General features: G+C 41.6%; 2 protein-coding genes across 3 annotated transcripts in view; one reads left to right on the top strand and one right to left on the bottom strand.

Annotated features, from left to right (window-relative positions):
• Positions 1 to 12,150, top strand: part of SEC31B (SEC31 homolog B, COPII coat complex component) — a 74,771-nt gene that overhangs the window by 40,099 nt on the left and 22,522 nt on the right. The gene's annotated exons all lie outside the window — the stretch shown is intronic.
• WNT8B (Wnt family member 8B) overlaps positions 1 to 12,150 on the bottom strand; it is a 28,933-nt gene that overhangs the window by 1,556 nt on the left and 15,227 nt on the right. The window contains exons 2-5 of the mRNA XM_020870638.2: positions 3,354 to 3,387; positions 2,444 to 2,582; positions 1,458 to 1,583; positions 144 to 286 (exon numbers count right to left, since the gene is read on the bottom strand). Coding sequence (XP_020726297.2) covers positions 144 to 286; positions 1,458 to 1,583; positions 2,444 to 2,582; positions 3,354 to 3,387 — 442 coding nt within the window. The remainder of the gene's footprint in view (positions 1 to 143; positions 287 to 1,457; positions 1,584 to 2,443; positions 2,583 to 3,353; positions 3,388 to 12,150) is intronic.

Raw genomic sequence — 12,150 nt, 5'->3', positions numbered from 1 at the left:
TGCGAGGCTTCCTGAAAGTCTACCTGGCCAGCCGGCTTGGTACCACGTTTGCCCAGTCCGATTAAAGATTTGACGGGCTGTCCGCACCTAGGCCTGGTAGTAGATGGAGCCAGGCACCTGATTCCATGGGCTGCAGGACTCACCTTGCGGCCAGCCTCGTTGTTGTGCAGGTTCATGGCTGCCCGAGCATCCTGTCCTGTCTCCAGGGCATCGACGAACTGCTTGGATATTGCCTCTCCAAAGCCCACGTTGTCGCTGCAGCCTCCCCACAGCCAGCCTTGGCCCCCTGGAAAACGTGGTGGGCAGAAAGGCCGTTGAGCAGGCTGCACGGAGCCTCCTGGGCTGCTGGTTCTGAGTGGGTTAGGGGGATTGGGGAAGGATTCAGGTGGGGTGACTGCCCTCGCTCCAGATTAGTTTCACCCCAGATTTATTTTTGACACCTTTGTACTCCTACTCCTAGCTTCAGCCCATCCCCTGCTCAGGACTCCAATGATGTTAAGTAGCTACTAAGGGAGGCAGGTGCCTGTTCCCCAGCCTTCAGGCAGAGTGTACACATGCTCTGCCAGAGATTGACATCCAGAAGGCACAAAATGGTGTGGAAAACGTGAGGAAAGTGCAGACCTTGAGGGGGAGAGAGGCCAACTGAGATAATATGGAACAGCAGTTGGCAGTTGAGGTGGAGGGCAGAGGACTGCAGAGAACAGTGGAGGTAAACAGGGGAAATGAGATAGGGATAGGTGTAAGGTAAGGGAGTTAGGGCGAAGTTCGAGAAAAAAAGCACAAGACCGGCACTTTACAGGAACAGATCACCTTTAATGAGATGAGAAGGGGCAGCAGTCAGATGAGTGAGCTGCTGCGCTAAGAAGAGAGTAAGTGCATATAGAAAACATATATATGCGGAGATACATTGTTTTGAGGGGGTCTGTTTTTCCTCATGATTATTTTTGATTAGTTAGCTTTCAACAACTGGGGCAAGGAATTCCTGAGACCGGCCAGAGACTGGGATTGGCTGGGATTGAGCTGAACGTAATCAATCTTAAGGTCCCTTCCTTTCTTCTGGGGAGAAAGTTCTTTATTCTGTATAGAACTGTGGGGAGGACTTGGAGGGGAGTTTTAATTCCAGGCTATTTTGAGCCCTGTAGCTTTCCTTCATTAGGCAGTGTGGAAGGGCCCCCCTCCCATGGTTGAGACAGTAATAGGTTAGAATCTGAAGGGACTGTTCTTTTATCGCTATTGTATTTAAATTAAGGGAAACACCCTGTGAGAAAAGGGCTCCCAGTTAACTATGGCCTTGTTTGTCACTGTAGCGCCGCTTGGACTCAAAGTGGTCCACCTTGATTTTCCTCAGATTTAGAAGACTACAACCCTTCTTCACTCCACCAAGTACCTGCCAAGCTTTTCATTGCCTGAGTGAACTTCACTGGGCTGCCCTACCCACTCCCAAGCTCACTACTTACCCAGTTGCCCATTTCGGGAGTCATCACAGCCACAGTTGTCAAAATCCCCAAGGCTGCAGTTTCTAGTCAGAGTGTACATGACCCCGGCAGAACTGATGGCATGTACAAATGCTGTCTCCCGATTAGCTGGCAGGAACCAAAAATTGAGGGAGTTAGAGGGAGGACTTATAGCCCAAAGACATACCTTTAATATCATCATTATACCCTCCTCACTCTACTCCATTCTATTGGGTTGGCCAAAAAGTTAGTTCAGGTTTTTCCACAGGATCTTATGGAAAACCCCAACAAACTGTTTGGCCAACCCAATATCTTGCCATCTTTATAATGTACCTTACTGTCTTCCAGGATCTGCCCCAGTCCTGGTCTCGGCTCAGCTCTTCTCTCTTCCCATCTTTTCAGGTTACACATTTTACGACTGAGTGTTTAGAGTATTGTTGATATGGGTGGCATTTAGGTTGGAAAGAGACCAAGAAAGAAATAGGGAAGAATCTGAAGGTCAGGTTGTAAAGAACCCATCCCCACTTTCTCTTGGAACATCGAAGTCTGAGAGGCTTCTGAGAGGTGCCAGCTAGTCCTGAATCATTTCCGGGCATGGCCACTTTTCAATCTTCTGTATGGGAATCTGGTCTCCAAGTCAGTTTCTACTTGCCCTGTACCTCTCTACTGAGCCTGCTAAAGGAAGAGGCGAAGAAGTGTGAAAATATATGACCTCTACCTATCTATTTATATTTTGAGGAAGCTAGGAGGCTGCAGATGGTATAGGATTGGGGATGAGGCAAGGGCCATTTGTTGAGTAGAGAGGGTGTCAGTAAAGAAAAAGAGGAGCTGGAGCAAAAAACAGAGAAGATACTAGAGAGGGAGACGACCTGAGAGCAGAGACCAGCTGAGGAACAAAGGTAGAGAGGAGGCTAGGTTCCATCCCTGGAGAGTGGGGCTCTAACCTGTGGCCAAGGGGTCCAGGGACCTGTGGCTGAAGCTTTCCTTACCACTGCGAAGGCCACCGTGGCTGGACAGCTGCAGGGCTCTCTCAGGGCAGTTCCAGCGGTCCCAAGCAAACTGGTATTTGCATTCTTCAATTCCACTCTGGGCACCAGCTGCCACGCTGCTGGAGTAGATCAGGTAAGCCTGCAGGGACACAGGTGTCAAACTTCAGACTCATAGCAGCTGAACTTGGTAGGCGTTTGCCTTAAAGTGGCCAAGCGCATCTTTTCCTGCACACTTTCCCACTCCTCCAAATTAATGACAGAGTAAGCACTTTCAATATGCTGTCTAATGTAGCATCGCAAATAACCTTGTGAAATTGGTACCATTTTATAGAATAGTAACCTAAGGCTCAGGAAGGTGATTAAAACAATTTGCTCAAGGTCCCACCACTAGCAAATGGTGGAAGTAGGAATGAAACTGGTGTTTCATTAGACTCTAGACCTCACTACCTCTATTCACTGTACTCTGTCACTTCAAAATGAGACTCAGTTACATGATTCATGAATTTCCAACTGTTTTCATCCTATGAAGAGGACATTTTGTAGCTGGAAATATTCTTAGAGATCATGTAGTAGAATGCCAGCATTTTAAAGATGGAGGATGGCCTGCCCCCCTGCGCACCCCCTCCCCATCCCGCCCTGAGAAGGATTGCTGACTATAGCCTGACATTATGGAAGAAAACTTTTATTCTGGCCATAAATTCAGAGTCAATATTCCTGAGTTCTTGTCCTGGCTCTGACGTTAGTTTGCTGTGTGATTTGGAGTGTATCCCTTTCTGTGCCACAGTTTTTCTGCCTAAAAGATACACAGTATAATAAAAGATGTGGATATAATGAAAAGAAATTGACATGTGTAGTCTTCAGTCAAGAAGCTAAGTGAAGTCCAAATAAATCAAAGGAATTTTTTTCTTACCTTTGGACCAGTCATCAGGAAATTGTTCACTGACCTAGAAGAGAGAAAAACCACAGAGCATAATAGAGATACACCAACTCATTTCTGATGCCAAGAGTTTTAAGAATTACTTCAGCGACATTCCTGGTTTGGTTTCAGACCACTGCAATAAAGCAGATATTGCAATAAAGCCAATAACATGAATTTTTTTGTTTCCCAGTACATACAAAAGCTATGTTCACACTATACTGTTGTCTATTAAGTGTACAATAGCATCGTCTTAAAAAAACACAATGTATGTACCCTAATTTTAAAATACTTTATTTTTTAATGGATTTTACAACCTTGACATTTATGTATTTTTGGCTGTGCTGGGTCTTCGTTGCTGCATGCCGATTTTCTCTAGTTGTGGGAGGAGGGGCCACTCTTCACTGTGGTGTGTGGGCTTCTCATTGCCACCGCTTCTCTTGTTGCAGAGCACAGGCTCTAAAGCGCTGACTTAGTAGTTACGGTGAACAGGCTTAGTTGCCCCATGGCATGTGGAATCTTCCCCGAGCAGAGATTGAACCCAAGTCCCCTGCAGGCAGATTCTTAACCACTGGCCCACCAGGGAAGTTCTAAAAAAAAAAAAACCTATTGTTAAAAGTGCTAACCATCACCTGAGGCTTCCTGAGTCATAATCTTTTTGCTGGTAGAGGGTCTTGCGTTGATGTTGATGTCTGCTGACTGACCGGGGTGGTGGTTGCTGAAGGCTGGAGTAGATATGGCAATTTCTTAAAATAAGACAATAAATTTTGCCATATTGATTGGTTCTTCCTTTCATGAATGATTCCTCTGTAGTATGTAGTTCTGTTTGATAGCATTTTGCCCAGAGTAGAACTTCTTTCAAAATTGGAGTCAATCCTCTCAAATAATGTCACTGCTTTATCAACTAAGTTTATGTAATATTCTGAATGCTTTGTTGTCATTTCAACAATCTTTACAGCCTCTTCACCATGGGTAGAGTTCATCTCAAGAAACCATTTTCTTTGCTCATCCATAAGAAGCAACTTCTCATCCATTGAACTTTTATCATGAAATTGCAGCAATTCAGTCACATCTTCAAACTCTGCTTCTAATTCTAGTTCTTTTTCCACCTGCAGTTATTTCCTCCACTGAAATCTTGAACTTCACAAAGTCATCCATGAGGATTGGAATCAACTTCTTCCAAACCCCTGTTAAACTTGATGTTTTGACATCTTCCCATGAATCCTGAATGTTCTTAGTTATCTAGAATGGTCCAGCCTTTTCAGAAGGTTCTCAATTAACTTTGTACAGAGGACTCATTCATGGCAGTTATAGCCTTATAAAATGTATTTCTTAAATAATGAGACTTGAGAGTCAAAATTATCGCTTGATTCATGGGCTGAAGAATGAATGTTGTGTTAGCAGGCATGATAAATAGCATTAATCTCACTTTACATCTCCATCAGAGTTCTCAGGTGTATTGTCAGTGAGCAGTCATATTTTGAACATAATCTGTTTTTTTCTGAGTAATAGTTCTCAACATTAAGCTTAAAATATTCAGTAAACAATGTTGCAAGCAGATGTGCTGTAATCCAGGCTTTATTGTTCCATTTATAGGGCAGAATTAGCATAATTCTTAAGGGCCCTGGAATTTTCAAAAGGTTAAATGAACATTGACTTCAGTCTATATCACAGGCTGCCTTAGTCCCAAACAAGAGTCAACCTTTCTTTTGAAGTTCTGAAACTGGATATTGACTTTTCCTCTCTAGCTACGAAAGTCCTAGGTGGCATATTCTTTCAGTAGAAGGCTGTTTCATCTACATTGAAAATCCATTGTTTAATTTAGCTTCCTTCATTAATTATTTTGACTAGATCTGGAATCTGGATAATTTGCTGCAGATTTACATCAGCATTTGCTGTCTGCCCTTGCATTTTTATATTATAGAGATGGCTTCTTTTTCATAAGCCTCACGAACCAACCTCTGATAGCTTCAAACTTCTCTTTTGCATCTTCCTCACCTCTCTCAGGCTCTACAGAATTAAAAAGACTTAGGTCCTTGCTTTGGGTTAGGCTTTGGCTTAAGAGAATGTTGTGGCTGGTTTGATCTTCTATCCAGACCACTAATACTAATACTCTCTCCATATAGACTGTTTCATTTATCATTCCTTTTTTGGGGGGGGGGGGCTGTGTTGGGTCCTCATTGCCGTGCAGGCTTTTCTGTAGCTGCAGAGAGCGGGGGCCATTCTCCTGTTGCTGGGTGCAGGCTTCTCATTCCTGTGGCTTCTGCTGTGGAGCACAGTCTCTAAGGTGCGTGTGGACTTCAGTAGTTGCAACACATGGGCTCAGTAGTTGTGGCCCCCAGGTTCTACAGCACAGGCTCAGTAGTTGTGGTGCACAGGCTAGTTGCTACCTGGCATGTGGGATCTTACCGGATCAGTGATCGAACCTGTGTCTTCTGCCTTGATTGGCAGGCAGATTCTTTACCACTGAGCCACCAAGGAAGCCCCTCACTTATCATTCTTGTGTTCACTGAAGCAGCACTTTAAATTTCCTTAAGAACCTTTCCTTTGCATTCAGTGTTTGGGAAAGAAGCCTAACTTCCTCACTAAACAATAATTTATAGCTTTTGATTTAAAATGAGTGATTCTTGTTTTCACTGGAACACTTAGAGATCATTGTGGTGTTTTCAACTGGACTGATTCTAATATTGCTGTGTCAGGGAATAGGGAAGCCTGAGGAAAGGGAGAGAGATGAGAAGGGCTGGTGGGTGGATCAGTCAGAACCCACACATTTATTGATTAAGTTTGCAGTCTTATATGTCCTTTTAGGGAGTGACATAGAATATGGATTATAGAAGGCATAGTGAGTGTGTAATGTGAGGAGAGCCAAAGAGGAAGGAATTTAAGTGTATATGTGTGCCACCTAGGGACAGTAATATGATTAAAGGAAAGATGCTAACAGACAGTGGGAGACAGCTCTACAGAATGTGGTTCAAGCAGCATACTACTACTACATGGAGATGTAAGCTTCCCATTCCCTTTACATACAGTTGCTGATGGCACAACCCAGGCTGGTGTCAAAGGGTTTGTGTCTTTCTGGACCCTCTCAGCTCTTCTCAGACCTTTTGTTAAATTCCAGATTTGCATAAATGCATATAATATATAAAACTCAGTAGTGTCTGACTCTTTGTGAACTCATGGACTACAACCTGACAGGCTCCTCTGTCCATGGAATTCTCCAGGCAAGAAACCTGGAGTGGATTGCTATTCTCTTTACCAGCCGACCCAGGGATCAAACCTGGGTCTCTCACATGGCAAGCAGATTCTTTACCGACTGAGCCACCAGGGAGATTATATATATATTTATAAAGGAACTAGGGTTTGAAGCATTATTTATTTATATATTTATGTTTTGGCCATGCTGTATGGCTTACAGGACCTTACTTCCCTGACCAGGGACTGGACCTGGGACCCCTGCAATGGAAAGTCAGACCTAACCACTGGACCACAGGAATTCCCCCAACTATATTTCTTGACATCACTTCAGGCTTTAATGGGCAGCTCAAACTTAACATGTCCAAACAGTTTTGATCTTCACTGTCACCATTTCAAACCCGCTCCTCCCTTTGTCTTCCTCATCTAAGGAAAGAACAGTTCTTTCTTCCAACTGCTGGGTGTCATCTTTAACTCTTTTCTTTCTCTCACATCCTGTGTTCAGTCTGTCATCAGCTCCTGCCAGCTCCAGTTCAAAATATATCCAGATTCTAACCAGTTCCCAACACCTTCACTGCTGTCACCCTGGTCCAAGTTGTCATTATCTCTTGCCTGGACTGTTGTCATAGCCTGCTAACTGAACCCCTTGGTTCTACCCTTATTCTTCCCATAATCTATGCTCAAAATGATTGATCCCTTTAAAAGTGATCCCTTTAAAATATAAATCAAATTTTTGCCACTCTGCTCAAAACCCTCTAGTGTTTTGTTTTGATTCTTAAATCTCACATAGAATGATAGCCAAATTCTTATTGTGGTTTATGAGATCCTATGCAATCTGGTACCCAGTTATGCCTCTGGTCTAATCTCCTGCTACTCTCCCCTCACTTAATCTGCTCCAGCCAGACTGGTCCTCTTGTTCCTCCAGCACACCAGGTACTCTCCAGCCTCTGGGCTATTGCATGGGCTATCTTTTCTGTTTGGAATGCTTTTCCCATATAACCACATAGCTTGTTCCTTCACTTGCGCCGGCCTTTTAATCAAACGTGTCATTTTCCCTGAGGCTTTCCTGGATCATCTATTTAAAAATTACAACTTCTTCCACTCCCTCTCTCTGCTCTATTTTTCTCCATGGCACTTTTCATCATCTAAATGCCATGTTTTACATCTTTATTTGTATATTCTCCTTCCACTAGATTGTAAGCTTCATTAAGCAAGGGTTTTTTTTTTCCCCCTTGTTTTTTCTTTTGGTCTGTTTTGTTCACCAGATATTATCAATGCCTTGAACAGTGCCTGAGGATAGTAACCATTTAATAAATATTTGTTGAATGAAAGAACAAAGAAACTCACATTTAGGGGTGGGAGCAGGAAGAAGTATCATCTGAGGAAACTCAGAAGGAACAGCAATCTAGAGAGATGGGGAAAGGAGAGAATCCTTCATTCATGCTCAAGGTCTTACCACCATGAATATGCAATATCTCCCAAATCTTTACCTCCAACCCTGACTTCCATCTTGAGGTCCAGAGCTACGTTTTCAAACAAATGCTAGACTTCTCTACTGGGAATGCTTCAGATTGTGATGACAGTATGTTTATTTTCTTAATTTTTACCATTTAATATGAAAAAGCACACCTTCCAAATAACTTCAATGCCTATTTAAATATTAACAGTGAGAATATCATGTGAAGACTCATGGGATGTGGTTAAAACTTGAGTTTTTTCTTACAGGGGAAACACACAGCTATTAGAAAGCACCCTTAAAATAGTATATTCCTCATAGGTTGGGGTGGGATGGGCATTTGGTGCAAGGGACAAGAGAATAGTAGATTATCTGTGAAAAAGTCCTCCTGGAAATTATAATTAGCCTTCCTCCCCCTTCTCTTGCTGGTTAAAAGTCACTATTAAGAGAAAAACTCTAAGTACTTTTTTTTTTAAGTTAAAAAAATGTTGCTATGTGTTCTTGAAATCAGCAAAGTGAACGTAAGAAAAGTAGGGAACTATAATAAAAAAGATAAGAGCAAAAGTTAAAAGAGTTAGAAGCCAGAAAAATGGTAGTTTTATAGGGCTGTCTTTGAAAGATAAAAAGACAGCAAGTCTCTAGCTAGAGCCATCAAGAAAAGAGAAACACAAATACATACAATTAAGTTGGTGTGTGCAAAGAGAATACTATAAAAGATTTAAATATACCCTATTTTCTTTAAAATTTGTTTAAAGTACAGATGATTCTCTAGGAAACTATTACTAAATTTGCCTTATTATGAGGCAGAAAACCTGAGAGAGGAAGTTCTAGAGCCAGAGGGTTGGTGTCCTAGCTCTGCTACTTATTAACTGTGTGACCCTGGGAAAGAGACTAGTCTGTGCTCAGTTAACCTCAACTATAACTGATGGGGTTATGATGTGGCAACTTCAGAGGCTATTGAGAGGGTCAGACGACATAATACTTGTATAGGACATATGACAAATTGGGGGAAATGCTTACAATATATGACACATGAAGAGCTCTTACATATTAAAAGAACACACTTTTTTTTTTAAAAAAAGGACATGAACAACATAAATCCCAAAAGAAATAGAAATAGCCAGTAAACAATGGAGGACAGAATATTTAAAAGTTAAATCATCTTCCCTGTCAACTAGCCACTTCTCCTGGCTTCACTGTTTCCTCCCTGCCCTACCCCCACCGCCCAGTCTCTCTCAATCCATTCTCGGCATCCAACCAGTTATTAAAACCCGAGTGTATCTTACCTTTGTAATATTTTTCACATACAAGTTCCCTCTTTTCTTTCTCATTGTCTCAGTGACTCACTGTTGCAGCCTGAGTTGTGACCCCTGACTAAACCACTGTAGAACTCTAGTGATTAACCTCTCTACTTAACAGTTTTTATCCAGTTCCTGTCAGGTGTGGTCTGAGCTTGATCAATCTTCCGAAAGCCTGATTCCAGTGTCATCCTACTCAAGAATCTTTTATAGTTCTCCACCTCTGGCCACTTAAGACCCTCCATAATCTGACTCTACATCCCTTTCCATTGTCGTTTCCCATTGAACACCCCTTCTTGTCTAGTCCTCTAGTCAGGCCTCTGTGGTGCTTAGTAGCTCAGTTCTGTCCAACTCTTTGTGACCCCATGGACTGTAGCCCACCATGCTCCTCTGTCCTTGAGATTCTCCAGGCAAGAATACATGGAGTGGGTTGCCATGCCCTCCTTCAGAGGATCTCCCCAACCCAGGGATTAAACCCAAGTCTCCTGCATTGCAGGCAGGTTCTTTACCGTCTGAGCCACCAGGAAGCCCCTAGTCAGGCCTAACCAGTTGCTATTCTTGGAAATCCATGCATTCATGCCTCTATGCCTTTGATTATGCTGTTCCATTAATCTTATCTATTCTTAGTATTGTCAGCCAATAGTGCTGGGACGACTGGATATCCATATACAAAAGAATGAGGTTGGATCTCTACCTCATACCACATAAAAATTGACTAAAAATGAATTATAGACCTAAGTGTGAGAGCTAAACCTACAAAACTCTTAGACAAAAACACAGTTTTAATTTTTCATGACCTGGAATCAGGCAATGGTTTCTAAGATATACCAAAAGCACATATCATCAAAGAAAATATAGATAAATTAGACTTAGTAAAAATTAAAAACTTTTATGCTTCAAGAAAGTAAAAAGACACCCCATAGAATGGAAGAAAATGTCTACAAGTTATATATCTGGTTAGACACTACCCAGAACATATAAAGAGCACTTCAGCTAAAGAGTGAAAAGGCAAATAGCTCAATTTGAAAATGAGCAAAGGACCTATTGTATAGCACAAAGAACTCTACTCAATGCTCTGTGGTGACCTAAATGGGAAGGAAATCCAAAAAAAAGGAGTTATATGTATACACATAGCTGATTCACTTTGCTCTACACTGGAAACTAGCACAACATTGTAAAGCAAGTATACTCTGATAAAAATTAATTGAAAGAAAAATAAAATGGACAGAGAATCTGAATAAAAATTTCTCCAAAGAAGGTGTACAAATGGCCACTAACTACATGATAAGATGCCAAACATCACTGCATGCGTCCTAAGTCACTTCAGTTATGTCTGACTCTTTGCAACCCTATGAACTATAGTCTGTCCATGGGATTCTCCAGGCAAGAATACTGGAGTGGGTGCCATGCCCTCCTCCAGGGGATCTTCCCAACCCAGGGATCGAACCCACATCTTCTGTGACTCTTGCACTGTAGGCAGATTCTTTACTACTGATCCACCAGGGAAGCCACATTGTTAGTTATCATGAAAATACAAATAAAAAACACAGCAAGAATTCACACCCACTAAACTAAAAAATTAAAAAAACTATAGCAAGTATTGTCAAGGATGGAGAAATCAAAACCTTCATACATTGCTGGTGGGATTACAAAATAGTGTAACTACTTTGGAGAATAGTCTGGCAATTCTTCAAAGGGCTAATCATAGAGTTACTATATGACCCAGCAATTCCACTCCTAGACATTTACTCAAGAGAATTAAAAGCATGTGTCCAACAAAAAGTTGTAATACATGAGTGTTCATAGCAGCATTATTCATGATGGCCAAAAAGTGAAAACAACCCAAATGTCTATCAAGTGATGAATGGATGAATAAACTGTGGTCTATTCATACGATAGAATATTATTTGACCATAAAAAGGAATGGAGTACTAATGCTACATGAGTGAACCTTGAAAATATCATTCTAAATGAAAGTCAGACACAAAAGGCCATATGTTATATGATTCTCTTTATGCAAATGTCCAGAACAAACAATTCCATAGAAACCGAAAGTAGATTAGTAGTTGCCAAGGACTAACAAGTGGAAGAATGGGACATGGCTGCTAATGGATAAGGGATTTCTTTTTAAGGTGATGAAAATGTTCTAAAATAGATTGTGGTGAGGGTTGTACAGATTTTTTTAATATCCTGAAACCCATTGGTGTGTATACTTTAAGTGGGTAAATTTTATAATGCATGAATTATACCTCAATTGATATGTAAAAAAGAATAGCAAGGAGAGATAAGAAAGCCTTCCTCAGTGATCAGTGCAAAAAACTAGAGGGAAACAATAGAATAGGAAACACTAGAGATCTCTTCAAGAAAATTAGAGATACCAAACAACTTTTCATGCAAAGATGGGTACAATAAAGGACATAAATGCTATGGACCTAACAGAAGCAGAAGATAGAAGAGGTGGCAAGAATACACAGAAGAACTATACAAAAAAGGTCTTCATGACTCAGATAATCACGATGGTGTGATCAGTCACCTAGAACCAGACATCCTGGAATGCGAAGTCAAGTGGGCTTTAGGAAGCATCACAACAAACAAAGCTAGTGAAGGTGATGGAATTCCAGTTGAGCTATTTCAAATCCTAAAAGATGATGCTGTGAAAGTGCTGCACTCAATATGCCAGCAAATATGAAAAACTCAACAGTGACCACAGGACTGGAAAAGTTCAGTTTTCATTCCAAGGCAATGCCAAAGAATGCTCAAACTACTGCACAATTGCACTCATCTCACACGCTAGTAAAGTAATGCTCAAAATTCTCCAAGTCAGGCTTCAACAGTATGTGAACCA

The sequence above is a fragment of the Odocoileus virginianus genome, chromosome 7 (assembly GCF_023699985.2).
Source record: "Odocoileus virginianus isolate 20LAN1187 ecotype Illinois chromosome 7, Ovbor_1.2, whole genome shotgun sequence".
Lineage (NCBI taxonomy): Eukaryota > Metazoa > Chordata > Mammalia > Artiodactyla > Cervidae > Odocoileus > Odocoileus virginianus.
Note: the sequence above shows the minus strand (reverse complement) of the source record. Positions and strands in the feature narration are given on the sequence as shown.